General features: G+C 45.2%; 1 protein-coding gene across 2 annotated transcripts; it reads left to right on the top strand.

The window, feature by feature from the left end:
- Positions 1–4,210: 4,210 nt before the first annotated feature.
- Positions 4,211–27,735, top strand: LOC106564910 (inactive rhomboid protein 2). 2 transcript variants are annotated; one of them, XM_014131414.2, is made up of 17 exons: positions 4,211–5,537; positions 7,364–7,525; positions 10,013–10,161; positions 10,721–10,925; positions 13,546–13,740; positions 14,072–14,200; positions 15,153–15,253; positions 15,517–15,726; positions 15,933–16,044; positions 16,222–16,296; positions 17,340–17,501; positions 17,790–17,875; positions 18,057–18,120; positions 18,365–18,535; positions 18,644–18,744; positions 20,015–20,168; positions 25,650–27,735. In XM_014131414.2, the coding sequence occupies exons 1-17, from the start codon at positions 5,460–5,462 to the stop codon at positions 26,067–26,069; spliced, it is 2,574 nt and encodes an 857-aa protein (XP_013986889.2). In that variant the 5' UTR covers positions 4,211–5,459; the 3' UTR covers positions 26,070–27,735. The 2 variants fall into 2 exon arrangements, with proteins under 2 accessions (XP_013986889.2, XP_013986888.2); XM_014131413.2 differs by having other exon boundaries at positions 4,216–5,537; positions 15,514–15,726.
- The last annotated feature ends 229 nt before the right edge of the window (positions 27,736–27,964 follow it).

The following is a 27,964-nucleotide window of genomic DNA, read 5'->3' as shown; positions in this document are numbered from 1 at the left end:
GACAGGACTGGCAAAAAGTGCTCTTCTCTGACGAGTCGCGGTTTTGTCTCACCAGGGGTGATGGTCGGATTCGTGTTTATCGTCGAAGGAATGAGCATTACACCGAGGCCTGTACTCTGGAGCGGGATCGATTTGGAGGTGGAGGGTCCGTCGTGGTCTGGGGCTGTGTGTCACAGCATCATCGGACTGAGCTTGTTGTCATTGCAGGCAATCTCAACATTGTGCGTTACAGGGAAGACACCCTCCTCCCTCATGTGGTACCCTTCCTGCAGGCTCATCTTGACATGACCCGACAGCATGACAATGCCACCAGCCATACTGCTCGTTCTGTGTGTGATTTCCTGCAAGACAGGAATGTCAGTGTTCTGCCATGGCCAGTAAAGAGCCCGGATCTCAATCCCATTGAGCACGTCTGGGACCTGTTGAATCGGAGGGCGAGGGCTAGGGCCATTCCCCCCCAAAAATGTCCAGGATCTTACTTTTGATTTTGACCCCCCCCCCCCTTTGTTCAGGGACACATTATTCAATTTCTGTTAGTCACATGTCTATGGAACTTGTTCAGTTTGTCTCAGTTGTTGAATCTTATGTTCATACAAATATTTACACATGGTAAGTTTGCTGAAAATAAACGCGGTTTACAGTGAGAGGACGTTTATTGTTTATGTTCTGACTTGTGGTTGAAATGCTCTTTCAGGTTGCGTTAATCAGGGTGGTCGAGATGTTGCTGGTCACAGGATGTGGGGATGAGGCAGTCGTCTGAAGGACGGCTACTCTTTCACCCTGCTGCGGGTGGTTGGAGATAACAGACACGGATCGTCAGGCAACGCCCATTTCTGGAGGCGAGTCGAGCAGTCAGTGTGAATACTGTTCCACAGCTCCAAATGTGTGACAATTATGTCAATTGAGAAAATATGTGGTGATAAAGTATTTAACTGGTTTCATTTATGTCATTTGTTTGAAACAGCTGTGCACTTTGAAATGTATACATTGTGTGTGTCAGGAGTTCGTGTTCACATTGAAGCAGTGATGTAGAATATTGGATGCGTTGTACAGCTGAGAATGCTTAGCATCTGTACTGTACAGCTCTGCACAAGATACCATTGAAGCTACAGTATATTCTTCAGTGGATGTTGTCATGTATTTCACAGCAACAAGTGAAACTTCTGCATAGGTATCTAGTCTTAGAGAGTCTTAGCGTAGAACACAAAGGAAGGTTAATTGGCAGTTAACGCACTAAAGCATGTAGCCATGTACAGTGCCAGTCAAAGGTTTGGACACACTTACTCATTCAAGGGTTTTTCTTTATTTTTTACAAATTTCTACATGGTAGAATAATAGTGAAGACCTCAAAACGATGAAATAACACATATTGAATAATGTAGTAACCAAAAAAGTGTTAAATCAAAATATATTTTATATTTGAGATTCTTCGAAGTGGCCACCCTTTGCCTTGATGACAGCTTTGCACACTCTTGGCATTCTCTCAACCAGCTTAATGAGGAATATTTTTCCAACAGTCTTGAAGGAGTTGCTGAGCACTTGTTGGCTGCTTTTCCTTCACTCTGCAGTCCAACTCATCCCAAACCACCTCAATTGGGTTGATGTGGGGTGATTGTGGAGGCCAGGTCATCTGATGCAGCACCATCACTCTCCTCCTTGGTCAAATAGCCCTTACACAGCCTGGAGGTGTGTTTTGGGTCATTGTTCTGTTGAAAAACAAATGATAGTCCCACTAAGTGTAAACCAGATGAGATGGTGTATCGCTGCAGAATGCTGTGGTAGCCATGCTGGTTAAGTGTGCCTTGAATTCTAAATAAATCACTGACAGTGTCACCAGCAAAGCACCATCACACCTCCACACCTCCTTCTCCATGTTTCACGGTGGGAACCACACATGCTGAGATCATCCGTTCACCTACACTGCGTCTCACAAAGACACGGCGGTTGGAGCCAAAAATCTCACATTTGGACTCATCAGAGCAAAGGACAGATTTCCACCGGTCTAATGTCCATTGCTTGTGTTTCTTGGCCCAAGCAAATCTCTTCTTCTTATTGGTGTCCTTTAGTAGTGGTTTCTTTGCAGCAATTCGACCATGAAGGCCTGATTCCAGCAGTCTCCTCTGAACAGTTGATGTTGAGATGTCTGTTACTTGAGCTCTGTGAAGCATTTATTTGGGTTGGAATCTGAGGCTGGTAACTCTGGGTAACTCTTGGTCTTCCTTTCCTGTGGCTGTCCTCATGAGACCTGTTTCATCATAGTGCTTGATGGTTTTTGCAACTGCACTTGAAGAAACTTCCAAAGTTCTTGAAATGTTCAGCAGTGACTGACCTTCATGGCTTAAAGTAATGATGGACTGTTGTTTCTCTTTGCTTATTTGACCTGTTCTTGCCATAATTTGGACTTGTTATTTTACCAAATAGAGGTGGTATACAGAAGATATCCCTATCTTGTCACAACACAACTGATTGGCTGAAACTGATTAAGAAGGACAGAAATTCCACAAATGAACTTTTAACAGGGCACACCTGTTAATTGAAATGCATTCCAGGTGACTACCTCATGAAGCTGGTTGAGAGAATGCAAAGAGTTTGCAAAGTTGTTTTCAAGGCAAAGAGTGGCTACTTGGAAGAATCTAAAATATATTTTGACAGTTTTTTTTGGATACTACATGATTCCATGTGTGTTATTTCATAGTTTTGATGTCTTCGCTATTTTTCAACAATGTAGAAAATAGTACAAATAAAGAAAAACCCTGGAATGAGTAGGTGTGTCAACTTTTGACTGGTACTGTAGCTAAACTCACCCAGGCTGTACTGTACTGTACTTGGGCTGACATGTTCAACATGGAAGCCTATGACAGAAAGTGAAACATGACACCGACTGCCTTTGTCTATATTTGGGAACTGGGCTCTAGGCCATTACCACTTCTAACTGTAACTAGCTATCACCAGGGGCAACCAAACCTAGACATTTCTGAACCAGCACATTCCTGTCTGCCTGTGTCCAGGGCTATGGTGTGAGCTGGCAGTTGTGCTTGGTGTCACGCTAACATGCAACAGCAGCACTCTGTGGGCTATAGGGGCATGGTGACAGTAACGCACTTTCACAGAGGACACACACTCGCACACACTTGTACAGGAACACACAGTGGCACCAAACACCAAGTATGGAAATGAAGCATTGACGCTAATGACTTAAGGCCAGGGTCATGTTCAGTAGGCGCCAAACAAAAGAAACCAGACTGAAACAGGGAGGGACTACCTGGTGCTTGTCATTTTAGTTTTCAGTTGCTAAATGTATTCCGGTATGTGTCCCAATGAAAAGGACCCTGCTCGCAGTCATGACATCTTCAAGAGCCCCACTCTCAACACTGGCCCCAATGTAAAGAAGTGGACAGATAGTTTAGATTTCTTGAATGGCTTGAAGTACACAGAGAGAGCGGGTGGGAGAGAGAGAGAGACGGAGTGTGGGAGCTAGTGATATATAAGTCATGTGACGGGAGCACTATGGTTGTCACCCTGGGTATGTCACTACACGTTTGTGACTCACTACTGGGATGTGTGACTGGGTTGGGACTTGGAATTAGTGTGTACAAAACATTAAGAACACCTGCTCTTTCCATGACCGACTGACGAGGTGAAAGCGATGATCCTTTATTGATGTCACTTGTTAAATACACTTTAGTCAGTGTAGATGAAGGGGAGGAAACAGGTCCAAAAATGATTTTAAAGCTTTGAGACATGGATTGTGTATGTGTCATTCAGAGGGTGAATGGGAAATACAAAGATTTCTAGCGGGGTATGGTAGTAGGTGCCAGGCGCACCGGTTTGTGCCAAGAACAGCAACGCTGCTGAGTTTTTCACGATCAACAGTTTCCGTGTGTATCAAGAATGGTCCACCACCCAACTGTGGGAAGTATTGGAGTTAACATGGGTCGGCATCCTTGTGGTGTCCATGCCCCGATGAATTGAGGCTGTTCTGAGGACTAAAGGGGTGGGGGTGCAACTCAATATTATGAAGGTATTCTTAATGTTTTGTACACTCGATGTATATCATCATGAGCTGTGTTGTCACAGTTTCTCTTCCAAGACTACTGTGACGCTGTGTTTGAGTTCCCACGCACTTAGGATATTTGAGTGGCAGAGAGAGAGTGAGAGACTGGGAACTAACAATCTACAGTACTGTGCTCCGTGTGCTGGGAGTTAGTGTGGAAGAAATGGGCTGTGTTGTCACGTCTGCTGTTCCCAGACTACCGTGTGAGTTAGACTCCGGGCTCTGGACTAAGTTAATAATTATCAGAAATGTTCATTATTGATCATGGAAACATACCCTTATTCCACCAGCTAGTAGCTACTATGTTTTTCACTCTCTCTCTAACGATTGGGGACATGTTCAGTCAACATCTGAATGTACAACAACACAAAAGTTCCCCCCTGTGAGGAAATCATAATCCTGGGGCTGTTGTTTCCCAGGGGGACTGAAGATGATGATGCACAATGTTCCAGTATTGCCTGAAAATCACCTCTATGTTGCTCGGTAATCTGAAATGTATTTTGGCTGTGGAGGGGAAAACTATGATGCCACAATTTTATAGAAAACCCAACCCACATCGCAGGTCATTGACCTATTGTTATCCTATCTAGGATCTGTTGGCAAGACAACCAGGCTATTGTTATATTATTGGCTTAGAATAGGTATTGACTGTTCATGCTACCAGTCACACAGGTATCTGCCTAATAGATGGAGCTAAACCCTCATTGTCATCAACAGCGTAATCTCAGTGAGCAATTTCGAAGCCCTTTGAGTTTTGGCTATTCTGGTTCCGTTCATCTGTCATCTCCACACTACATGATCTGTTATGGATGGTATTGATATTGATTGACTTATAATTGTTGAGATATGGATGAAGATATAGGATTAACATCACAAAGATGTACATTGAAGATAGGCAATCAAGTATGCAGATTACAGCCCAGCAGATTATAATTTCCGTTGGCCCATGCATGTAGAATGAGACTCCCAATGAGACAATGTCAACAATGAGGCTGATCTCTCTTTCTCCACTCTATCAAAACAACAACACACTGACTCACTCCTTAATAAGTCTGACCCGGTCCCATAGGAACATATAAGAGTTCTCCCATCCCCCCCAACCACTCTCCATACTATTCTGCTCCCACAGCCACAGACTTGATTGCCATTGACTTGACTGGTGTCAGATTTCCCTGCTGCCGCCGTTCCTGACGCTGACACCAAAGCCCTTTTTTCTATTGATATATAGCAACTCCAAGACTTCAAGACCTTGACTAGATCTATAATGGACACGTATGGCCAGGGAGAAGACCGCTATAGGAATATTGCCATCTTGCCTGCACTTGCCTATGGAAATATACAATGACACAATTCAAAAAGCCTGAAGAGTGAGGATTAATTGAGCTCTGAGTGGGTCCAGAGGCTGATGATGATTTCTAATGGAGACTTGAAGCTGGGGACAGGAAGGCATGATTATGGTTGTGGCCTTGAGCAGATAAGGAAGGTAGGCCTATGTACTGATATTGAATGTCTTTTTAGTTAAGTTTTAGTTTATTTGATCATTTAAAGGTCCACCTACAAAATGATGCATTTGATTTAAGAATCATCGAGGGTAAACACAAAAGTTGACTTATTTCCATTGTGGTCCTTAAGTAACATCTCATTTAAAGATGAGGGACTCAGGGTGTCTTTCAGAGATAATTGTTGTATGGTGTTACTGTATGTAAACGTAGGGGAGTATATATAGATAGAATTTTAATGCTAGCGATATCTCTCTTTCTCTCGCTCTTTCTCAACAAAAAAAAGTGTCCCAGCGGGAGCTTTCTATGAATGACATGTTTCAGCCTACACCCCCATTAGCACTGCCAAGTAACAAGCTATTGTCTCAGTCACCTCAGTCTCAACTGAACCTGACACCGTGCATTCATTCAAGCTCCTACCACCATGCTTCTCTCAATGACTGGCTGGCGTCCTACAGACGAGGTCACAGCCCCTACAGAAAACCTATTGTTAACTCATTCAGTGTAGCATCCCACAAGAACCCTTTAAGTAATTGCATGTCAAATAAGAATGATGGTACTAGTAAACCGACAAGTGTTTTGTGTGACGTTACTAAATGGCATAGAAGGATTGCGAACACACAGGTTTGCTAATGTAACTGATTTATGGGGTCTCGTCCAGGATCCCATCAAACTAACATGGGAAAAAACACCTGCTGTTTTTCTAATGCATATCTGCTTGGGCAGGCAGTCAATGTTTTCCTTCAATAGATATTGTTATGTATGTGACGGAAAAGGCAGGTTTCTCTCTCAGGACCTACTGGGCCCCAGTGATATGGATATTGTTTACATTGTGCGGGTCAGTGACTGTTACCCAAGAGTGGGGCGAGGCCAGGCTCCTATTCCCGCACATTGCTGGGTCTTGTTCATTAGGGCACGGAAAAGGAAAACGCTTAAACGCTTTGCAACAGAGAACAAGAATGAGCGTTTCTTATTGGCCAAAACCTGGTAGTCCCTCCCTGTTTCAGTACGTTTCCTTTTGTTTGGTGTCTAATGAACGCTACCTGGGGAATGAGACTCGGGTTGTGCCTCTGTTGTGACGGAGTTATCTATTAGGATTTCTTTCCAGCTTGACCCACTGACCCAGTCTACATATAGCGTGTGTATTTAAGACACAGTAGCATGCCATATGCACACTTTCAGTATATATTGTTTAGCCTACATCTGTAGAGTTCTGAGGAAAATTAGATGGAGATGTCCAGGCATTGGGTTTTATGGTGTTGGGACCGCTGGAGTCAGAGTGAGCTGCATTCCAGTGTGCTATGGTGGGATACTTTTGTGTTTTTTATGGTTTAGCTGATAGGCTTTTACATGGAAAACAAAGCTTCAACAAAAAGGGTGGTATTCAAATCCAGTGGTTTCCCTTCCCTATACACATGTGAAAGGTTATTTCAGCAGGGGAATGTGTCCTTCCTTGTTGCAGATAGGAGTTCCTCTAGGAATTTGTCATTTGGCTAATATGTTTGTGTTAAAGTAGCTACTTCAGTTAGTTGCTGAATGGTTCAAAGTGCCTGTCAGTGTTGTTTGTCTTTTCAGTAGGACATGTCTGAGTAGATCAGTCTTGTCTTTGTAAATGGAACCAAATTTGAGCATGTTCAGAATGAAAGTGGAAGTTGTAGGCTACTGAGAAATAGAGGTGATATGAGTGAGGAAGAAAGGGTCACAGCTGGTTTCACATCTCTTTTAGGTGGAAGAAAGAAAGCAGAAATGCAAGTTTGAAGATTCCATCTCAAACATGCCATTAATCAATTTGACTTTCGTTTGCCCTCAGAACTCAGAAAGGATGGCGTCACAGGAAGGGGGGGAGCCGCCTCCTAACGGCAGCCAATCAGACAGCCGGTTGAAGAGCAAGAAGCCGCCCAGTCTGGTCATAGCCATCCCTGCCCCAGAGGAAGAGGAGAGGGTTGAAGAGGGAGCTGAAACGGTCAAGCAGGTACCCCTTTGACCTGATCTTTCCATTTTGACCCCTCTTTATGGAAACATGGTCTGTACTTGGAAATGGCAGTTGATGCCCTGATGAAGGCCATTTCAATAGGAAAGGGAAGAATTGGCAAGCAAACTTTTACAGTTGGTAGTATAGTCGGAGTTTCAGCCCCCAACTGAAAACCTTTTTACTATAGAGGAGAATGCTATCTTCCTTGCCTTCGTATACAGTATGTCATTTCATTGGGGGAAGTCTGGCAACTGGGCCAGCCATATCCCAACCAGTCCCCCTTCCCAGTCCACTCATCCTAGTGTTGCACGGTCATTCACGACTAGCTACTCTATAGCAAAGCCGAGATATGCCCTGTTAACATTCCTGTCTTTACATTTTGGGCTTTATAAATAGGGCCAGGGTTTTTTCTGAACTGGACAAAATTGCCCCCAAAATCCAAACAGCAATTTGAAAGCTAATCTGGTCTAATGTAGTCACATTAGTTAGTTTTTGGGTACATGTATCCATTTTCCTGGTTAACTCGCATCTCTTCACTGTCTCCGTCTGGCTGGATTGGTGCACCCCGGGAGACTCCTTCAGATTAAGTGATTATTTTGCCCAAAACAATCTGCTCCATCACGCATGAAGAACTCCCTGCACCATTACTTGTCAAAAGTCATCAGTGTTAGACGTCTGCCTGCAGAGAGGGTGTGTAGGAAAGGGATGAGGGAGGGTGTGTGTGGGGGACGGTCGGTGGGTGAGTGTGAGGGAGAGTGCATGTGTGACAACACAAGTGTGTGTGTCATTTATTTTGTGTGTGTGTGTGTGTGTGTGAGCACTGTCACTACACAGTGGGTTACCCTAACAAAGAGCCTCTGGTGGCAGGCTGGCTAGCTAAGCACACCCCCTGCTGGCTGACACAGGCAGCTCACATGGCTCTCACAATACTCCGTTATTAACTCCGCAGTGACTCCACAAGTCGTTAGCCAAGTCGCCGCTAAAGACATGAATGGGCTTTGAAAGAACATGCAATACAAAATGAAATAACATTACAATGGAAAAAATATTAGGCTTGAGGATGTTCTGGTGTTTCCCTAGTATCACTGGTATGTTTGTAAAAAATTATTTATGCATTTTGCTGCAGTCTCAGACATCTGTTCTGGAATAAGGTGATTGATCTGAGCTAAACCAGATAGTTGTAATTACTACAGTCAATGGAACGCTGTTGACTGAATCATAACAAAACAATCATGCACTTAACATGCATTTCTGTCCAAATGTTCCGTTGACAACAACGCATAATTTACACGATCTTCCAATTATTCACACACCACAAGGGAAGATTTAGCCCAGTATCATACCAGTGATAGCGTGAATTCCATTTATATTCAGCCAATCCATTTCAAGTGCCCTTTACTTCCATGGCCTGTGGTATACTGACTCTGAGCTAGGATAATACTCAGTCAGCCCAGCTGTATACTGACTCTCTGAGCTAGGATAATACTCAGTAAGCCCAGCTGTATACTGACTCTCTGAGCTAGGATAATACTCAGTAAGCCTAGCTGTATACTGACTCTCTGAGCTAGGATAATACTCAGTAAGCCTAGCTGTATACTGACTCTCTGAGCTAGGATAATACTCAGTAAGCCTAGCGGTATACTGACCCTCTGAGCTAGGATAATACTCAGTAAGCCTAGCGGTATACTGACCCTCTGAGCTAGGATAATACTCAGTAAGCCTAGCGGTATACTGACCCTCTGAGCTAGGATAATACTCAGTAAGCCTAGCGGTATACTGACTCTCTGAGCTAGGATAATACTCAGTAAGCCTAGCGGTATACTGACCCTCTGAGCTAGGATAATACTCAGTAAGCCCAGCTGTATACTGACTCTCTGAGCTAGGATAATACTCAGTAAGCCTAGCGGTATACTGACTCTCTGAGCTAGGATAATACTCAGTAAGCCTAGCGGTATACTGACTCTCTGAGCTAGGATAATACTCAGTAAGCCTAGCTGTATACTGACTCTCTGAGCTAGGATAATACTCAGTAAGCCTAGCGGTATACTGACTCTCTGAGCTAGGATAATACTCAGTAAGCCTAGCGGTATACTGACCCTCTGAGCTAGGATAATACTCAGTAAGCCTAGCGGTATACTGACCCTCTGAGCTAGGATAATACTCAGTAAGCCTAGCGGTATACTGACCCTCTGAGCTAGGATAATACTCAGTAAGCCTAGCGGTATACTGACTCTCTGAGCTAGGATAATACTCAGTAAGCCTAGCGGTATACTGACCCTCTGAGCTAGGATAATACTCAGTAAGCCTAGCGGTATACTGACTCTCTGAGCTAGGATAATACTCAGTAAGCCTAGCGGTATACTGACCCTCTGAGCTAGGATAATACTCAGTAAGCCTAGCTGTATACTGACCCTCTGAGCTAGGATAATACTCAGTAAGCCTAGCGGTATACTGACCCTCTGCTCTTTCCCCTGTCCCTCTGTCCAGCCCCTGCGTTCGTCCCTGAAGAAGAGTGAGAGCCAGCAGCAGGCCAGTCCTCTGTCTGACAGTGGTGCTGATGGTGGAGGAGGTCACTCTGTTGGGGACAGGAGGGCAGCCTTCCACAGACAGACCTCCCTGTCTCAGAGCATACGCAAGTAAGTGGGGGTGGAGAGAGGGAGAAGTGGGAAGAGAGAGGGAAGAAATAAAGGGAGAAAGAAACTAATGGAGGGCAGAAGTAAAAGCTGAAAGGGGTTATAGGAGGATTTCAGGGGCAGTGAGGGTGAGAAAGGAGGAAGATGAGTGCAAAAAGAAAGGGAAGGTAGTGTATGAGAAGATGTGATGGGGTTGGGCGGGGTGGAAAGAGGCTGTAGATTAACAGATGGCAGAAGAGAGAGAGAAACGGAAGGGAGAGAGAGGGAGAGAAAAGACAGTGGCAGAATCTCAATTGCATACTCCTCGCATCCTCTCTCCTCCTCAAACCCCATTGGAGGTCAGAGGAGAGGGACATATAGTGAGGGATTTCCTTTTATGACTGTTTGGAATGTTGGACATTCTCTCCTCCCCCCCTTCTCTCTTTTACACCTCACTGTCGCTCTCCCTCTTTCTTCTGTATTCCTCCCACCAACTTTCCTTTCCCTCCCTCACTCCCTCCCTCCCTCCTTTCTCTCCTCTTTCCCCCTTCTAATACCCTGTCTCTCCCTCGCCCTCCTCTAGGAGTACAGCTCAAGTTACAGCCCAAGCAGCAGGTTGGTTCGGGGTGGGTGAGGACTGTGAGACCAAGCAGCAGCTATGGCAGAGGAAGAGCCTGCGCCACTGCAGTCAGCGCTACGGCAAGCTCAAGGCCCAGTACAGAGAGCCAGAGCTCCCCATCAGCATGGACCAGGGCCTGGACTCACCCGCCGCAAACAAGATGCCCAAGGTAGTCTCCTAGCCCCTAGGTCTGACAGAACTGGGTAGGTATAGTGCATTCGGGAAGTAATCAGACCCCTTGACTTTTTCCACATTTTGTTACGTTACAGCCTTATTAAAAAATTGATTTTTAGACATTTTTGCAAATGTATTAAACATAAAAAAAATGGAAATATCACATTTACATAAGTATTCAGACCCTTTACTCAGTACTTTGTTGAAGCACCTTTGGCAGCGATTATAGCCTGGAGTCGTCTTGGGTATGACGCTACAAGCTTGACACACCTGTATTTGGGGAGTTTCATTCATTTCATTCTTCTCTGCAGATCCTCTCAAGCTCTGTCAGGTTGGATGGGGAGTGTCGCTGCACAGCTATTTCCAGAGATGTCCGATCGCGTTCAAATCCGGGCTCTGGCCCGGCCACTCAAGGACATTCAGAGACTTGTCCCGAAGCCACTCCTGCGTTGTCTAGGGTGTGTGCTTAGGGTCGTTGTCCTGTTGGAAGGTGAACCTTCGCCCCAGTCTGAGGTCCTGAACGCTCTGGAGCAGGTTTTCATCAAGGATCTCTCTGTACTTTGTGCCGTTCATCTTTCCTTCGATACTGACTAATCTCCCAGCCCCTGCCGCTGAAAAACATCCCCACAGCATGATGCTGCCACCACCAAACTTCACCGTAGGGATGGTGCCAGGTTTCGTCCAGAGTTGACGCTTGGCATTCAGGCCAATGAGTTCAATCTTGGTTTCATCAGACCATAGAATCTTGTTTCTCATGGTCTGATCGTCTTTAGGTACCTTTAGGCAAACTCCAAGTGAGCTATCATGTGCCTTTTACTGAGGAGTGGCTTCTGTCTAGCCACTCTATCATAAAGGCCTGATTGGTGGAGAGCTGCACAGATAGTTGTTCTTCTGGAAGGTTCTCCCATCTCCACAGAGGAACTCTAGAGCTCTGTCAGAGTGACCATCAGGTTCTTGGTCACCTCCCTGTCCAAGGCCCTTCTCCCCTGATTGCACAGTTTGGCCGGGCGGACCAGCTCTAGGAAGAGTCTTGGTGGTTCCAAACTTCTTCCATTTAAGAATGATGGAGGCCACTGTGTTCCTCGGGACCTTCAATATTGCAGAAATGTTGTGGTACCCTTCCCCAGATCTGTGCCTCGAGTCTCGGAGCTCTACGGACATTTCCAACCTCATGGCTTGGTTTTTGCTCTGACATGCATTGTCAACTGTGGGACCTTATATAGACAGGTGTGTGCCTCTCCAAATCATGTCCGATCTATTAAATTAACCACGGGTGGATATGAATCAGGTTGTAGAAGCATCTCAAGGATGATCAATGGAAACCGGATGCACCTGAGCTCAATATCGAAATCTCATAGCAAATGGTCTGAATACTTATGTGAATAAGTTATTTCTGTTTTTATTTTTAATACATTTGCAAACATTTCTAAAAGCCTGTTTTGACTTTGTCATTATGCTGTATTGTGTGCAGATTGATTGAGGGGAAACTTTTATTTAATCCATTTTAGAAGAAGGCTGTAACAAATACGTCAACGGGTCTGAATACTTTCTGAATGCACCGTAGTAGCAATAAAGTAAGTGGCAAGGAAAGATACTACTATCCACATATTTTCTGATCTACATGAAGTGCCCAGGGAGTGAGGGATAGGGATTGTTTGTAGACGGGGACACTGTATTTGTTGCACAATCAAATCAACTTTACCTAACAAGACGCTATCATCAACAACCGTCATCACTCGTCTCGGTGTCAGACATCAGATTAGACTCCGACTTTTGGACCTCTACTCAGAATGGAGAGATCACAGAGAGTAGGTGGAGGAAGGGTGGCGGTAGTGCCACTCAAGGGGAAGTGAAGTGCACCCTCTGCCTGCCATAAATAATGCAGAGCGGGGCACCGTGGTGACAGGAGGTTGGCTACGTCTGAGCCCCAGCTAGACGTATTGTTTCTGTTAGTCCCCACACATTCTGCTCTTCTCCTCTGACTCCAACACACCCGCTCCTGGGTGCTAGTTCGTCTCCACGACTCTCTCTCCTTCTCTCTCCTTCTGTCTGTCACTCTCTGCCCCCTTATTTCTGTCTCTCTCTCCCAATCTCTTTTTGTTCATCTTTCTCTTTTGCTCTCTGTCGACTCCTATGAAGACTCGGGTAAGACTGCATAACAAGATTCTACATTCTCTCTGACACACTCACGCTGACTGATACCTCTGCACACAGACGCGCGCACACACACACAGAGATGTGCACGCGCGCACACACACACACACACACACAGATGTGTGCACACACACACACACACACACACACACAAAGACGTGCACACACACAGACGTGCACACACACACACACACTCCTAGTAGATGGATTCTAGGTGTGTGAATGTCACTGTGACATCTAACACTTTCACGTAGGGCTGTCAGTGTAATTCTGTGTCAACTCTTGTAGAGTGCAACGTTTTCCTGATTTCGTTTCCTCCAGCGAGTTTAAATGTCACCTCTTGAGGATTTCAGCTTTACAATGTAGCTTTTTTTTGTGATGAAGCTAATGATGTGACAGTTAATTATTTAGTTTGTTTCTGTTTAATCAGCGTGAACTTTCCCGGTCTGTCCGCCCCCCAGATTGTGGACCCCCTAGCGCGGGGGCGAGCGTTCCGCTACCCGGATGAGACGGACCGACCTCCCCGTACCCCCCACACGGGACCCGTCACCCCGGGGTTCTCGTCCCAGCGCTCCGGGGGATACGCCCACCTGCCCCGACGCAAGAGGGAGTCTGTCGCCCGCATGAGTATACGAGCAGCGTCCAACCTACTCAGGGTGAGCGGGCGCTGGGGAACGTTAGGGGAAGTGTGTGTGTGGATGGGGTTTCATCTCCAACCTGATCATCACTGGGGATTGTTAGAGGAAACTAGACTACCTTTGAGTGTACTTTCAAGAGTGCGTGTGCATGTCTGTTGCTATTGAGCGAAGTACAGATGAATATTTTATGGTTTTGTGTGTACGTGCTTGACATAAATACAGATTTTTTGCTTAAAAGACTGCTATGTTGATCTGTGTATGTTGTACTGTACTTTAGTCATATTTGAGTTGAGTTGTTTCTCCCCACATGCTAGTCTTTGATGTTGTCCCGGTTGTGTGTGTGGTTCAGGGTCGTTCAGGTCTAGTGGGCTCCCAGACAAGTCGTAGTTTCCGCCGGCAGAGCTTCGCCCGGCCCAGCTTGCTGGATGAGGATACTGTGGACTCAGCAGACGCTCACGAGTCTGTCTTCTTCAGCAAGGTAATGATACTTTATCTACCTTTCTCTCTGTGTCCTCCTCTTGCTTTCTCTGTCTCTCTTTCTGTTTGTCTATCTCTCCGTGTGCCTCAGTCGTCTCTCTTTCTCTCCCTCTCCTCTTTCGCTGCCTCCGTCTGCATGTTTTTGTTTGTATTAGTTCTCTGGCTCTTCTATATGTCTATCTTTTCCCCTCTCTGTCTCTTCTATATGTCTCTGTCTCTTCTATATGTCTCCTCTATATGTCTCTGTCTGTCTCCTCTATATGTCTCTGTCTGTCTCCTCTATATGTCTCTGTCTGTCTCTTCTATATGTCTCTGTCTTTTCTATATGTCTCCTCTATATGTCTGTCTGTCTCTTCTATATGTCTCCTCTATATGTCTCTGTCTGTCTCCTCTATATGTCTCTGTCTCTTCTTATGTCTCTGTCTCTCTCTCTTCTCTTCTATATGTCTCTGTCTCTTTTATATGTCTCCTCTATATGTCTCTGTCTGTCTCCTCTATATGTCTCTGTCTCTTCTTATGTCTCTGTCTCTCTCTCTCTGTCTCTTCTATATGTCTCTGTCTCTTTTATATGTCTCCTCTATATGTCTCTGTCTCTTCTTATGTCTCTGTCTCTCTCTCTGTCTCTTCTATATGTCTCTGTCTCTTTTATATGTCTCCTCTATATGTCTCTGTCTGTCTCCTCTATATGTCTCTGTCTGTCTCCTCTATATGTCTCTGTCTGTCTCCTCTATATGTCTCTGTCTGTCTCTAGGGGAGGATAGTAGACGTGTGATGGAGTATGTAGTGATGTATATGGACTGGTTGAGGGGGATGATGGTGTGTAGGGGAGGATAGTAGATGGAATGATTAGTGCAGAATGGTGGATGGAATTTTCTACATTAGAAAATTGAGAAGAGATTTGTTTTCTGTGGGCCTCTCAGTAACATTCTCCCCACGTCAACTCTCTGTCTCAGGTGGATGCCCATGATGAGTTGTACTCCATGGCTGATGATGTGTTCGACTCTCCCCCTATGTCAGCTTCCTATGGAGATCACCATGAGCCCTACCAGGGCCTGTAAGTAGCCTCCATCAGAGGGATGGGGAGAGTGATTAAAAGACATAGATTGATAAAGTCTCATTGGCTTCTGCAGTTTTTGACTTTAAGTTTGTCTTTCTCTCCTCCCCTCTTTCAACCCTTCCCTTTGCCTCATGTTTCTGTCTCTGTTTCTCTCGCTCTCTGTGCGTCTCGCTCTGTCTCTCTCTCTCTCTCTCTCTCTCTCTCTCTCTCTCCCTGCCTCTCTCTCTCCCTGTGTCTCTCTTTCTGCCCCCCCCCAGTAGGGATGTGTCTAAAACCCCCACCATGCGTATTGAGAAGGCCAGGTCACAGCAGCGGGGGCGCCGTATTGCTTCCCAGGTCAAGCACTTTGCCTTTGACAAGCCCAAGCGGCAGTACGGCATGGGCGTGGTGGGAAACTGGCTCAACCGTCACTACCGCCGCAGCATCAGCAGCCAGGTGCAGAAACAGCTGGACGACTTCAGCAGCCACAGGTGAGGAGGGAAAGGAAACACGCAGATGAATACGTACAGTACTTTCACACACACAATCCACACCCAGTACTTCACATTTAGTGGGCATTCATTCGTCTGTGAGAACCACATACATGTGATTTTCGCCCTGCAGCGATAGCGTTGTGTACATTTTCAAACGATCCAATCAAATAAGGAAAACAACCCTGCTGTGTCGTGTCCCTCAGACCGTACTTCACCTATTGGATCACCTTTGTCCACGTGGTCATCACCATCCTGGCCTGTGCTACCTATGGCTTTGCCCCTGTGGGGTTCGCCCAACACTCCACATCTGAACTGGTGAGGAGTCCCACAGGGGATAGGCAACTGGACCCCCTAATAGGATCTCAAAATGGCTTCTGTAATCCAATGTTTTCTGTGGTGGCTTCTGGCATACCTCTTTTGATCCACAATGGCTACCTTGGTGATCTATTGCGCTGTTTCTCCTGACTGTGTTTTCTTGGTCTCCCTCCACAGGTGTTGAAGAACAAAGGCATCTATGAGAGCGTCAAGTTCATCCAGCAGGAGAACTTCTGGATCGGCCCTGGCTCTGTGAGTCACTGCTCTTCTATCGCACATGTCATACATACTGAATGTCTTTCTAGTCTTACATGTGGGGCTTTAGTTTTGATGGGCTACGTCTGCGGTGTTGGTGGGAGACGCACTTAGGCTTCAACAGGACACGCTAAAGAATTTCTGGACTCACTCACTAGTTTTTATTAACTAGTTATTTACTCACTTACTATAGTGTACTTGCTAGTGTGCCTCCTGACTGTACCGAAGGACTTTCTGACTTCAGTTTGCCTTGAGAAACTTCACACTTGTCAGGTTCATATCCACTTGTAGAGTGATACAGAATGTTAATTTCAGAGAATGTGGTGGGCTGACGGTCAGTCACCCATGTTACAGTTTAGGGTCTATGTAGGGTGTCAAGTGAAAAAGTGGGTGTTTTCTGATCAAGTATGACGATGGCTCCACCACATCATCCCACATAGGCCACAGTATGAAGAGTGTAAAGGGTCCCACACGACTAGCCTAGCGGGTGGCTATAGCTCAAATAACTGTAGCTGGGGTTTTGGTGGATAACTAGCTTTGTCTGTTCTGTACTGTGATGCACTACTACCTTTTTGTATGGTTGACTATCAAAATATGATTGCTTGACTACTTACAATACAGAAAAGAGGTCTAACAACAGCTAAAACAAAGGCTAGGCCAGTATGCTAACTCTTCTTTGGCCCTGGTTCTGAGTTGCCCGGTTAGGTTAACTTTATTGGATTCCCAAGTAAGGTTAACTGTGCTGGGGTTGCCAGGTTAGGTTAACTGTGCTGGGGTTGCCAGGTTAGGTTAACTGTGCTGGGGTTGCCAGGTTAGGTTAACTGTGCTGGGGTTGCCAGGTTAGGTTAACTGTGCTGGGGTTGCCAGGTTAGGTTAACTGTGCTGGGGTTGCCAGGTTAGGTTAACTGTGCTGGGGTTGCCAGGTTAGGTTAACTGTGCTGGGGTTGCCAGGTTAGGTTAACTATTTTTGGTAGCTACGTCAAATATGTTTCTGGTTGCTAGATCAACGATGTATTCCTGTATTCTGTTACCCCTCACAGGATGACCTAATCCACCTTGGGGCCAAGTTCTCCCCGTGTATCCGCAAGGACAGCCAGATAGTCAGTCTCATCCAGAAAGCCAAGGACCAGGAGAGAGAGTCAGGCTGCTGTGTACAGAACGACAACTCGGGCTGTGTCCAGACCCTCAGCAACGACTGCTCGGTACGCAAACAGACACGTAGGCAGTACGCTCATGTATTATTGTAGGCCCTCACAAACACTGTAGTAGACCCACACACATACACACAAACCACTATTGTACTCCCACTTTGTCTGTCTCTGTCTCTGTCTCTGTCTCTGTCTCTGTCTCTGTCTCTGTCTCTGTGTCTGTCTGTCTGTCTGTCTCACACTCACACACACTCTCTCTTGCCACCGAGAGATGAATGCTTGTAAACTAGAAACAAGATGATCAACTTGTGTCTGGCTGTGTTTATTCTGGTCTGTGTGTAGGAGTCATTGGCCACCTTCATGAAATGGAGGGGTGAGAATGTGGACATTCTGAGATCATCAGGCTCTGTGTGTCACCAGGACCCCAGGTACGGTCTTTGATACTGTTCTACTATAACGATTACAGTGGTAAACACACACACACACACACACACACACACACACACACACACACACACACACTGTCCTGACCTGACAAGGTAAAACGAACTCAAGGGTATCATAAAGTTTCTTCCTGCTATCTGTTTTCCTGATGCATGCTGGGAACAGGACCTGTGAAGAGCCCGCCTCAGCAGAGCCTCACATCTGGCCCGATGACATCACACATTGGCCGGTGAGTGACAGGAGGATCATTCAGAGTTATGCTCCGTCTGACAGCCCTGCTAACATGTATTGCGTGAACAGACATCATTATACATTCCATTTCTACAGAATGTTGCACCTCACTGTACAGTATAAGCCCCTGGTATTAAAATACAGCAGTGGCTGAGAGGTTACAGAACCATCGTAAACCTCAGGTCTTGGATCAGTGGAAACCAACACTAGCTTCTTCTCACCTTCCCTCCATCTGATCCCAGATCTGTACCTCCCCACGCAAGACGAACCTGACAGGCTACAGACACATGGACTGTAACCTCAAGGGACGACCCTGCTGCATAGGAACTAAGGGCCGGTGTGAGATCACTACGAGAGAGTACTGCTCCTTCATGCACGGTTACTTCCACGAGGAGGCCACCCTCTGTTCCCAGGTAGGTGGGTGTTTGTCCCTCTGTCTGTCCTGTGTGGGCGTTGTTTACAGGGTTTGTTTAATGACAGCCAACGCCCCATCTGATCCGGTGGTCGCTCTTTGTTTACAGATCCACTGTCTGGATGATGTGTGTGGCCTCCTGCCCTTCCTCAACCCTGACGTCCCTGACCAGGTCTACAGGCTGTGGCTCTCCTTGTTCCTACACGCAGGGTAATCATACACTGTATTTCTAAAGTACTTTTTATACATGACATTGTTTTTACCCTAAAGTGCTTGACAGTAAGACTATGTAGACCTCAGGTCAGCTCACTGTAGTCACATCAATACTTGGTGCCGGCAGGTAGACTAGTGGTTAGAGCGCTGGGCCAGTAACCAAAAGTTTGCTAGATCGAATCCCTGAGCTGACAAGGTAAAAATTGGTCGTTCTGCCCCTGAAGAAGGCAGTTAACCCACTGTTCCTAGGCTGTCCTTGTAAATAAGAATTTGTTCTTAATTTACTTGCCTAGTTAAATAAAGATTTAGAATGGGTGATGGGTTTTTGCCAACCACTTGACCTGACCAGGAAAATCTCTGTAATACTCTGTTGAAGGTCCAGTGTAGCTGTTTTATCTCAATATCAAATCATTTCTGGGTAACAATTAAGTATCTTACTGTGATAAAATATATTTATTGTCAAAAATCGCTTCTTAGCAAAGAGCAATTTCTTAAGCAAGAATTTAGCTAAGACTATCTTGTAGTGCTTTTATTGGCATCACCAGGCAGTATATTTGGCATCACCAGGCAGTATATTTGGCATCACCAGGCAGTATATTTGGCATCACCAGGCAGTATATTTGGCATCACCAGGCAGTATATTTGACATCACCAGGCAGTATATTTGACATCACCAGGCAGTATATTTGACATCACCAGGCAGTATATTTGACATCACCAGGCAGTAAATTTGTTTACAGACCAATAAGAAAGAGTTCCAAACCCCTCTGCCAATAAAGGCACTACAAGATAGTCTTAGCTAAATTCTTGCCAAAAGTCCATCCTGCCAAAACAGGCTCAAATTTCAAGCAGTTCTTGCACTAATAGGGCATTATTGACAATTTCACAGTATTATTCCAACCTCAGTGTGGAAATATATATAAAACACAGAAAAACCACGTTTTTGATTGCACTGGGCCTTTAATACTTTGTTTAACTGTAGTTGTAGCCTACTACACGGCTCTGATTGTTCCTTGTCAGTTTACATGGTCAGTGAATGCTCAGGGATGTCCCATTGTGTCCCTAAGTATGGCCTTAACAGCAAATACTGTGTAGAGAGGATTCCCCCACATGATTCAGATATCGTTACTTAGTGAGGAGATTACAGCTGTGTGTGTGTGTGTGTGTGTGTGTGTGTGTGTGTGCGTTAATATAGCATAATCCTACAGTATGCGTGTACATTTCCATGCGTTGTCCTCTGACTGGCCTCTTCCCTTTCCCTATGAAGCCTCCTCCACTGCCTGGTGTCAGTAGTGTTCCAGATGACTATCCTGAGAGACCTGGAGAAGCTGGCTGGCTGGGTCCGCATCTCCATCGTCTACGTCCTCTCTGGCATCACCGGCAACCTGGCCAGCGCCCTCTTCCTCCCCTACAGAGCTGAGGTACACACACACACACACACACAGGCTCACACACACGTACACACACCTGCTCAGCTAACACAACTGCCACTGCTGATCTCCATTAAGCTGGTGAGGTGTTTTCCAGGAAAGCTGGTGAGAGAGAGACCGTTAACATTTCAGCTAGGCCCGGGCAGCCACTGAGCTTAGCTCGGTTACTGGAGGAGCTTTGGATAGGGAGATTACTGGACTGGACGTGACCCTGTCTGGAGGGTAAACGATCAGGACTTAACTGCCTCTGTCCTGCCTCCATATCACCTGAAGCTGGAACAGAACCATTACACATGGCTTGAGGAAGCCATAGAGATCCTGTATTCATTTGTATGCTCAAAGCATTGGAAGAAATGCCATTGACAAAAACGTATTGCAATTGTGGGAACTGGCTGAATTGCTAGGGTTGGCACAGTCAATGAGATGTTCTGACAGCCTGAGAAGTAGAGCCTTGGCTGCTGTAACCAGATGTGGTGTGCCAGGGTCCCCCTAGTGGTGAAAATGGGTATCAATTCACTCCATGTAAACTGTAAAGCTCCATGCATTCAATACATTTTTGCATTCCTTTGCCCAACACACACAACTGGGTCTCATGTTCATGTTTTATCACAAATTAGTGTTGACCCAGTCAGTTGACCCATTCTTTCTGTCTCAGACCATGTCTGAGTCTCTCAAGTGTGGTCGCACACACAAACACACTCTTACACGTTTTGTCATTCACTGTCATTCCCATTGTAGCCCTATCCTCCCTACAGAGGCAATGTCCAGCTCTCTGTGTTCCTCTCCCTGACCGGGACACGGTGGTGCTTGTTGTGTTATCTGGACATGATCTAATCCAACCAAGCCCTTTTCTTCTGCAGTGTGTGATGTGCTAATGGAAAGTTAGTCCAATCCCCTTGAGGCGAGGCAGCTGGCTTAATTGTGCCTGTGTGTTAAGGAGAGAGCGAGAGAGGCAGGGAAGCTCAGTACAGGTTGCGGAGTCAGCGGTAGGGTAAATGTGAAGGGCACAGGAAGTGATTTCAGAGCGTCTTTGGACAGGAGACCCTGTTCCTTTGTAATCTCCTGTCACAGGTTTACCATAGGGATATTACTGACCATTTAGCATAGGAAGAGTGGACAAGTTACTGAAATGTTTTCCCCTTGTTCTATTTCTTCTGGTGTTCAGCCTCCTTTCTGTATGACCAGACTGTAATAGCCCATCAATGGTAAACTTAATTGATTACAAATTTGATTCACTCGTAGTATGATAGGTTGTAGAAATGAAGACTGCAAATGTTACTGGAAGGAAGGGCATGCTCTACAGTTTTGTGCTCGAGGACAAGGCTCAGTATCACGGACAGGAAGCATTGTTTGTGACGTGGGCGTTGCCAAGTGGGAGAAGAGAGCTGCTGTGAATGACCTAATTGACACAAACCAACCTCTCACAATTGGCCTCTGTAGAACGCACTCTCTTGCTCGCTCCAGATGACCCTAATGATATGGTGTGGGTTAACAAAGGTCACTGCTACGCTAATCCAGATTCCTGGTCTGTTCAATTGTTGAAAAAATAAAGGGTCTAGTCTTCCAGTGCTTCTACATACAGATTATGGATCAGAGTTTATAACTCCCGAGGAGTACCTATTTCTGGAAAAATCTATTTTTTTCATTCTTTCAATCTCTATTACAAAAATCTGCAGGTATGTGGCTGCAGCTGTGCTTCTTTGACATGATTTGGCACTACGTGCATCTGTCACTGTCCTAGTGTGAAGTTACTGTGAGCTAGCACTCCGAAATGTCACCGCTGCTGCACCAGCAGGACGCAGCCTTTCACACAACAGGAATAGCTCCAGAGACGTGAGGCGACGCACACCTCCTCATCTCAAGCCACTTAGAGCCCAGTTTCAGTAAGAGGGGATTATCCCATTGGTGGAGTAAACAAGACCCCGAAGCTGTGTCCGAACCACTCTCTAGCCACTGTGGTTAAACACATCACAAGTTAGGATTAGTTTTAGGTCTCATTTATACATTTCAATGGCTCAATGAATCCTTTATAATCTCTCTTTTAAATTGACACTGAAATGCAATAACACACCTTTTTAAATGCATCTCACTATTTATTATCACCATGAATTATCCTTGTATATACTGTTCCTATATTTATTACATACTGTATGTATTAATTCCTATCAGTATGCAAACTCATCCTAATAACAACAAAAACATGTAGAACCTTGTAGTAATTCATATTTTCTGCTTTAGATTGCAACAACATTCACATTTCCCGAAAGTTTCCCATTAACCCGTCTCTCTCGGGCACACTCTGATCACCAAGTCACCTCGTGCAAGTGAGCAGCCTTCTAGAAAGCTAGCTAGCAAAACAGCTCATTTCGAAGTGGTCACATACACATGGTTAGCAGATGTTGTTGCGAGTGTAGGGAAATGCTTATGCTTCTTGATCCAACAGTGCAGCAGTATCTAACAGGTAATATCTAACAATTCCATAACAAAACCTAATACACACAATCTAGTAAAGGAATGGGATGAGAATATAAAAGTATAAAATATATGTATGAGGAGTGACAATGCAATAGATAGAAAAGTATAGATGGTGAAGGATACAGTATATACATATGAGATGAGTAATGCGAGATATGTAATTATTAAAGTGACTAGTGTTCCATTTATTAAAGTGGCCAATGATATCAAGTCTGTAGGTAGGCAGCCGCCTCTCTGTGCTAGTGGTGGCTGTTTAACAATCTGATGGCCTTGAGATTGAAAAACAGCTTCTATCTCTCTGTCCCAGCTCTGATGTACCTGTACTGACCTCTCCTAATGGATGGAAGCGGAGTGAACAGGCAGTGGCTCGGGTGGTTGTTGTCCTTGATGATCTTTTTTGCCTTCCTGTGACATCAGGTGTTGTAGGTGTCCTGGAGGGCAGGTAGCCCCCGGTGATGCGTTGTGCAGACCGCACCACCCTATGGAGAGCCTTGCGGTTGTTGGCGGTGCAGTTGATGTTCCAGGCGGTGACACAGCCCGACAGGATGCTCTCAATTGTGCACCTGTAAAAGTTAGTGAGGGTTTTTGGTGACATTTTTTCAGTCTCCTGAGGTTGAAGAGGCGTGGACCATTTCAGTTTGTCAGTGATATGTACACCGGGGAACTTAAAACTTTCCACCTTCTCCACTGCTGTTCTGTCGATGTGGATAGGGGGGTGCTCCTTTTGCTGTTTCCTGAAGTCCACGATCATCTATTGTTTTGCTGACATTGAGTGAGAGGTTATTTTCCTGACACCACACTCCGAGGGCCCTCACCTCCTCCCTGTAGGCCGTCTCGTCGTTGTTGGTAATCAAGCCTTCCACTGTGGAGTCATCTGCAAACGTCATGATTGAGTTGGAGGCGTGCATGGCCACGCAGTCGTGGGTGAACAGGGAGTACAGGAGAGGGCTGAGATTGCACCCTTGTACCAATAACACATTTACTGTTTTAAACATATGAAACATTCTGACGCAAACAAAAAACATTTGAAATTACATTCATACTTGGAGTAAATTGAATGAACTAGACACCTTGCGTTAATTAACTCATCTGAAACCTTGGACTTAAAATATTAGCAACCATTTTGTTTTCTTGGCTTTTGATGAATAAACTACCAAAGACCTCCTCTTCAACCCTCTCCCTCGTGTTGTTGTTATGAAGTGAGAGTACTACAAAGATCACACTAGTGCACTAAGCCCAAGTGTCACAACTTGGGCTACTGAAAACCAATCACCTTCTGCGTTAATTTACCAGTGAGTGCAGCTGGAAGTGTAAGTGGTGGAAGAAGTAAGATGAACATAAAGAGGCATCGGTCCGAGAGCCCCATGGGAATGCCTGAGAATATGTGCTTCCCTGGTTTTCCTTGAATTCCTGGTTGGAGGTTCCGTGGAATCAGAAGGGAATAAGCAGGATTTTTGGAAAACCAGGGAATTTATTGAAAGATCCAGGAATTTTGCAACCCAATGCGTGACTTAAGGTCATGGTCTATTATTACTGGCTAAAGCATCTGGTGATGTGTGATGATTCCCATGCGCTCTAAACCAGATTACCGTTCGGCATATCATTGTTCCGCTCAGCGAGCAGTATGACCAGCAGTCTTTGGTGGGTCAGGGTTGGATGGCCTATAGTGTTATCTCAAGATCTTCATAGAAATTGCAAGATTTCTTGGATTTCTCATTTCAAGTTTAAAAGTAGTTTATTCAGTTCTGGTGGCGGTTTCAGAAATGCTTAATAATACAAAAGTAACAGTCGCTGGTACTTCTTCAAAGGACTTTGAGTCACTCTTCAGTGCAGAAATTCAGATGTCAGAAGTTGAGCTGTTCTGCAACTCAGCCTCTCTCTAAAGAAACAACTGGATGTCAGAACAGTAACATTCGCTAGTTCTTCTTCAAAGGACTTTCTGAGTCACGCGCGAGTGCAGAAATTCAGAAGTCAGAGAGAGTTCAGACGTTCTGAAACGCAGCCTGTCAAACGAAGTGTTCAATGGCCAATGAAGCTTAGACTGTCTAGCGCTGGCTGGGAAATGATTGGATTCAGAGCACCCATATAGAGTGTCTTGAACGTGTAGGCTGCATGCCTAGGGCGTGTGAAAAGCCTCACTCCTCATCTCCTGTCCTTGTAGGAGGTTAGAATCTCAGATTAGCCCTGTACGCCTATCACAGCCCTGACATCAGTCTAATCAGGATGCCAGCTGTAGAACCAGTGACCAAAAAACCATTGCTCTTGGTTTCAGTCTAGATCTAATTATTGAGTAGTTACATTTCCGTTGTACCTCAACAGAACGGAGGCACAGTGTAATACTCTTTTGTTATACTACTCCAACAATGACACATTCCCATTTTTGGAACATCCACCGTCACTGTAAACATAAAAGTGACAGTGGTTAAAATGTCAGATGGTGTAATTATATATTGATCGCAGCATTTATTTGGGGACATTATACCAAAAATAAATACCCTGCTGAGATGAAGTCAATTGCAGATCTAAGCCTCTCCAAACATGCATTTGGATCAGTAGACTACCGACCAAATTCACTATTACACACAGACATCAACATTTAATGCTGGTGAACCTGCTTCCCATTTTGCCCGGTTCTTATTGTCCTCTGCTATAAGGGACTATACCAACTCAGCCTCAGTCATCTGCCTGTCCATTAGCAAGGAGCACGAATGCTACCACCACTTCCTTCATGCTAATGTACTTTCATTTGATATGAATTTCAACAGATGCCAGTGAACAGGATGCATGCATTTATCCCGGCATCTTCCGCTGATATGCCCCATGCTATGGTCAACAGTGACATTCATTCATGCACGTGCTGGTCTTGTCACCCATTCATCCAGTGGTGGCATCGTCATTGAGTGAAACATCAACCCCTCCCTCCATTTTGTTTGGTCAGAGCAGGTGGTTGACTCTCTCTTTTCCCTCTCTCTCTGTCTTTCTCTGGTTATCATCCAGGTTGGCCCAGCTGGCTCCCAGTTCGGGCTGCTTGCCTGCCTGTTTGTGGAGCTCATCCAGGGCTGGCAGATGCTGGAGAAGCCATGGAAGGCCTTCCTCAAGCTGGTGGGCATTGTCTTCTTCCTGTTCCTGTGTGGCTTGCTGCCCTGGATCGACAACATCGCCCACATCTTCGGCTTCCTCAGCGGCCTGCTGCTCTCCTTCGCCTTCCTGCCCTACGTGACGTTCGGCGACTTCGACAAGTACCGAAAGCGTGTCCTGATCCTGCTGTCGCTGCTGGTCTACCTGGGCCTGCTCTCCTCGCTGGTCGTCTGGTTCTATATCTACCCCATCAACTGGCACTGGCTGGAGCACCTTACCTGCCTGCCCTTCACCAGCAAGTTCTGCGAAAAGTACGACATCGACCATGTGGTGCACTAGGCTAGCACTCACTAAAGCGCTAGCAGCTAATGCTAGCTGGCTTTAACGCCTGGACATTCACTGAAATGCTAACAGCTAATGCGAGCTGGCTTTAGAACCTGGACAGGAAGCGCAGTGGAAAATACTTTTAAGGGAAACAGAACTTAAAGAGAGCGCACCTGGTTCGTATGCCCGTAAGCACCCAGGGTATCTACTCACATTGACTTCAACACTGTAAAGCTATGCTAGTTCCTCTGGAGAGACCGACTCAGTCTGAGCGTGGCATTAAAGTGGACTTGGAAGACTACAGAGGATATCCTACCCTATCGGTTCATAAACTGTCACGTTAATACTACAGAGGCCTCTTATTTGTTATCTTTTGGACTCATTTTCTACAACACTGGATGTATCTAACACTACGTGATACAGAATTTCATTATGTTCAAATACTTTGAATTAGCTGTTCATGTGAGCATTTAATTATGGTATTGAATACAAGTCATACAGTCTGTCACTGGCTGGAGCATTGTTTCAACTTGAACCTAGTTTTGTGTGCTTTTCATGACTTTTCCATGGCACTTTTTTGGGGACCAGTTAAGAGTTAAGAATTTCATCCAATAGCAGTTGCCTTTCACAATGAATTATACTGTACAGACAGTTTCAATAAAATGGTGTTATTGTATCTGTAAATGATGGTCTGACCTTCCAAATCCTGCCTTCCAATCTGCTTAGGTTATTTGTATCAACTGCCACAGGTGCTAGATAAATATACATCTAACTAATTCCAATTGAACTGTCACACTGCCCCAAAGACAAGCTGTTTAAGTGCAAGTTTAAGTGCACTACTAATTAAACACTTTGACTTGCTCTGGCCATAATTGTGCCACATCACCTGACATTGTGTTTATAGCTTTGATACTCAAACGTTAATTACACGTAATATCGTAAGATTATAGGATCTGACTGAACAAAAGGCTACTGCGTGCCTTGATCAATGGCCATTGATTCAAGAAAGGCTGCTAGTCACTCTTGCCATTACAGATATCAAAATGGCCAACAGAGTTTCTGCCATCCTGGCCTGCTCCTGGTCTCTTGGATTATGACCCTCTCCTCTGGCAGGTGTCCACTCTTCACTGCTTAGGACGTTTCCTGAGAGGTGGATTACTGCGGTGATGTGGATTATTTGAGCAGGATTTACTGTGCTTTGTTAAGTCACTTTACACACCAGCAGTCAACTGGTGGCGTTAATGGCCGACTATGTCAATAACGTGGAATTCTTCACAGGTGTTGGTTGGACGATCGTTGAGTACTGTTTTACGTTGTTTTTTCATTTGGGCATTTAAATGGTTGTGACCCTGTTTCATTTGCTAGGAATCTGTCCCTCATTTTCTTTTAATATAAACACTTTAGCACAGTCTGGTCCTCTTCATAGGAATTCACAGTGCCTTCTGAAATGTGTGTAAGCCTTGAATTTGAGTGTCTGTAAATCGGTACGCATACATGCATAAGTCTGTAAATGCATTTGGACCAAATTGATTAGTTATTTATTGGATTAAAAAGAATACTTTGGAATTTGCTCTTTTACTGAGATATTGTGATATATTATTGCTGCAGTTTAAGTTATTACACTTACGTGTATGGACAAATTCAGACGATGTTCTTAAAAATAAATGTAAATTGAATCATGTTTTCCCTCTTGTGTGTCTTGAGCTCATAGATTCAACTACCGGTAACCTTTCCTGACTTGTGTGACAATGGCTCAAGGAACTACTACTTTGGATCTATGCTTCTGAACTATTTCTCTTGACAATCGCATTCAGCCGGGTAGTGTGGTGCTGCCTGAACAGCTAGGAATAGAAAGGCTGTTGTAGATTCACCCTCTTCAAGAGAGATTTACTCCACAACTTTAATATCTG

Source organism: Salmo salar, chromosome ssa12 (assembly GCF_905237065.1).
Source record: "Salmo salar chromosome ssa12, Ssal_v3.1, whole genome shotgun sequence".
In the NCBI taxonomy this organism is placed as follows: domain Eukaryota; kingdom Metazoa; phylum Chordata; class Actinopteri; order Salmoniformes; family Salmonidae; genus Salmo; species Salmo salar.
Note: the sequence above shows the minus strand (reverse complement) of the source record. Positions and strands in the feature narration are given on the sequence as shown.

Coding starts and splice junctions, on each gene's coding strand:
- LOC106564910 (XM_014131413.2), top strand. CDS start 5,460: ATGATGATTTCTAATGGAGACTTGAAGCTGGGGACAGGAAGGCATGAT. Junction 10,926..13,545: donor CCGCAAACAAGATGCCCAAG/GTAGTCTCCTAG, acceptor TCCGCCCCCCAG/ATTGTGGACCCCCTAGCGCG. Junction 14,201..15,152: donor AGTCTGTCTTCTTCAGCAAG/GTAATGATACTT, acceptor TCTCTGTCTCAG/GTGGATGCCCATGATGAGTT.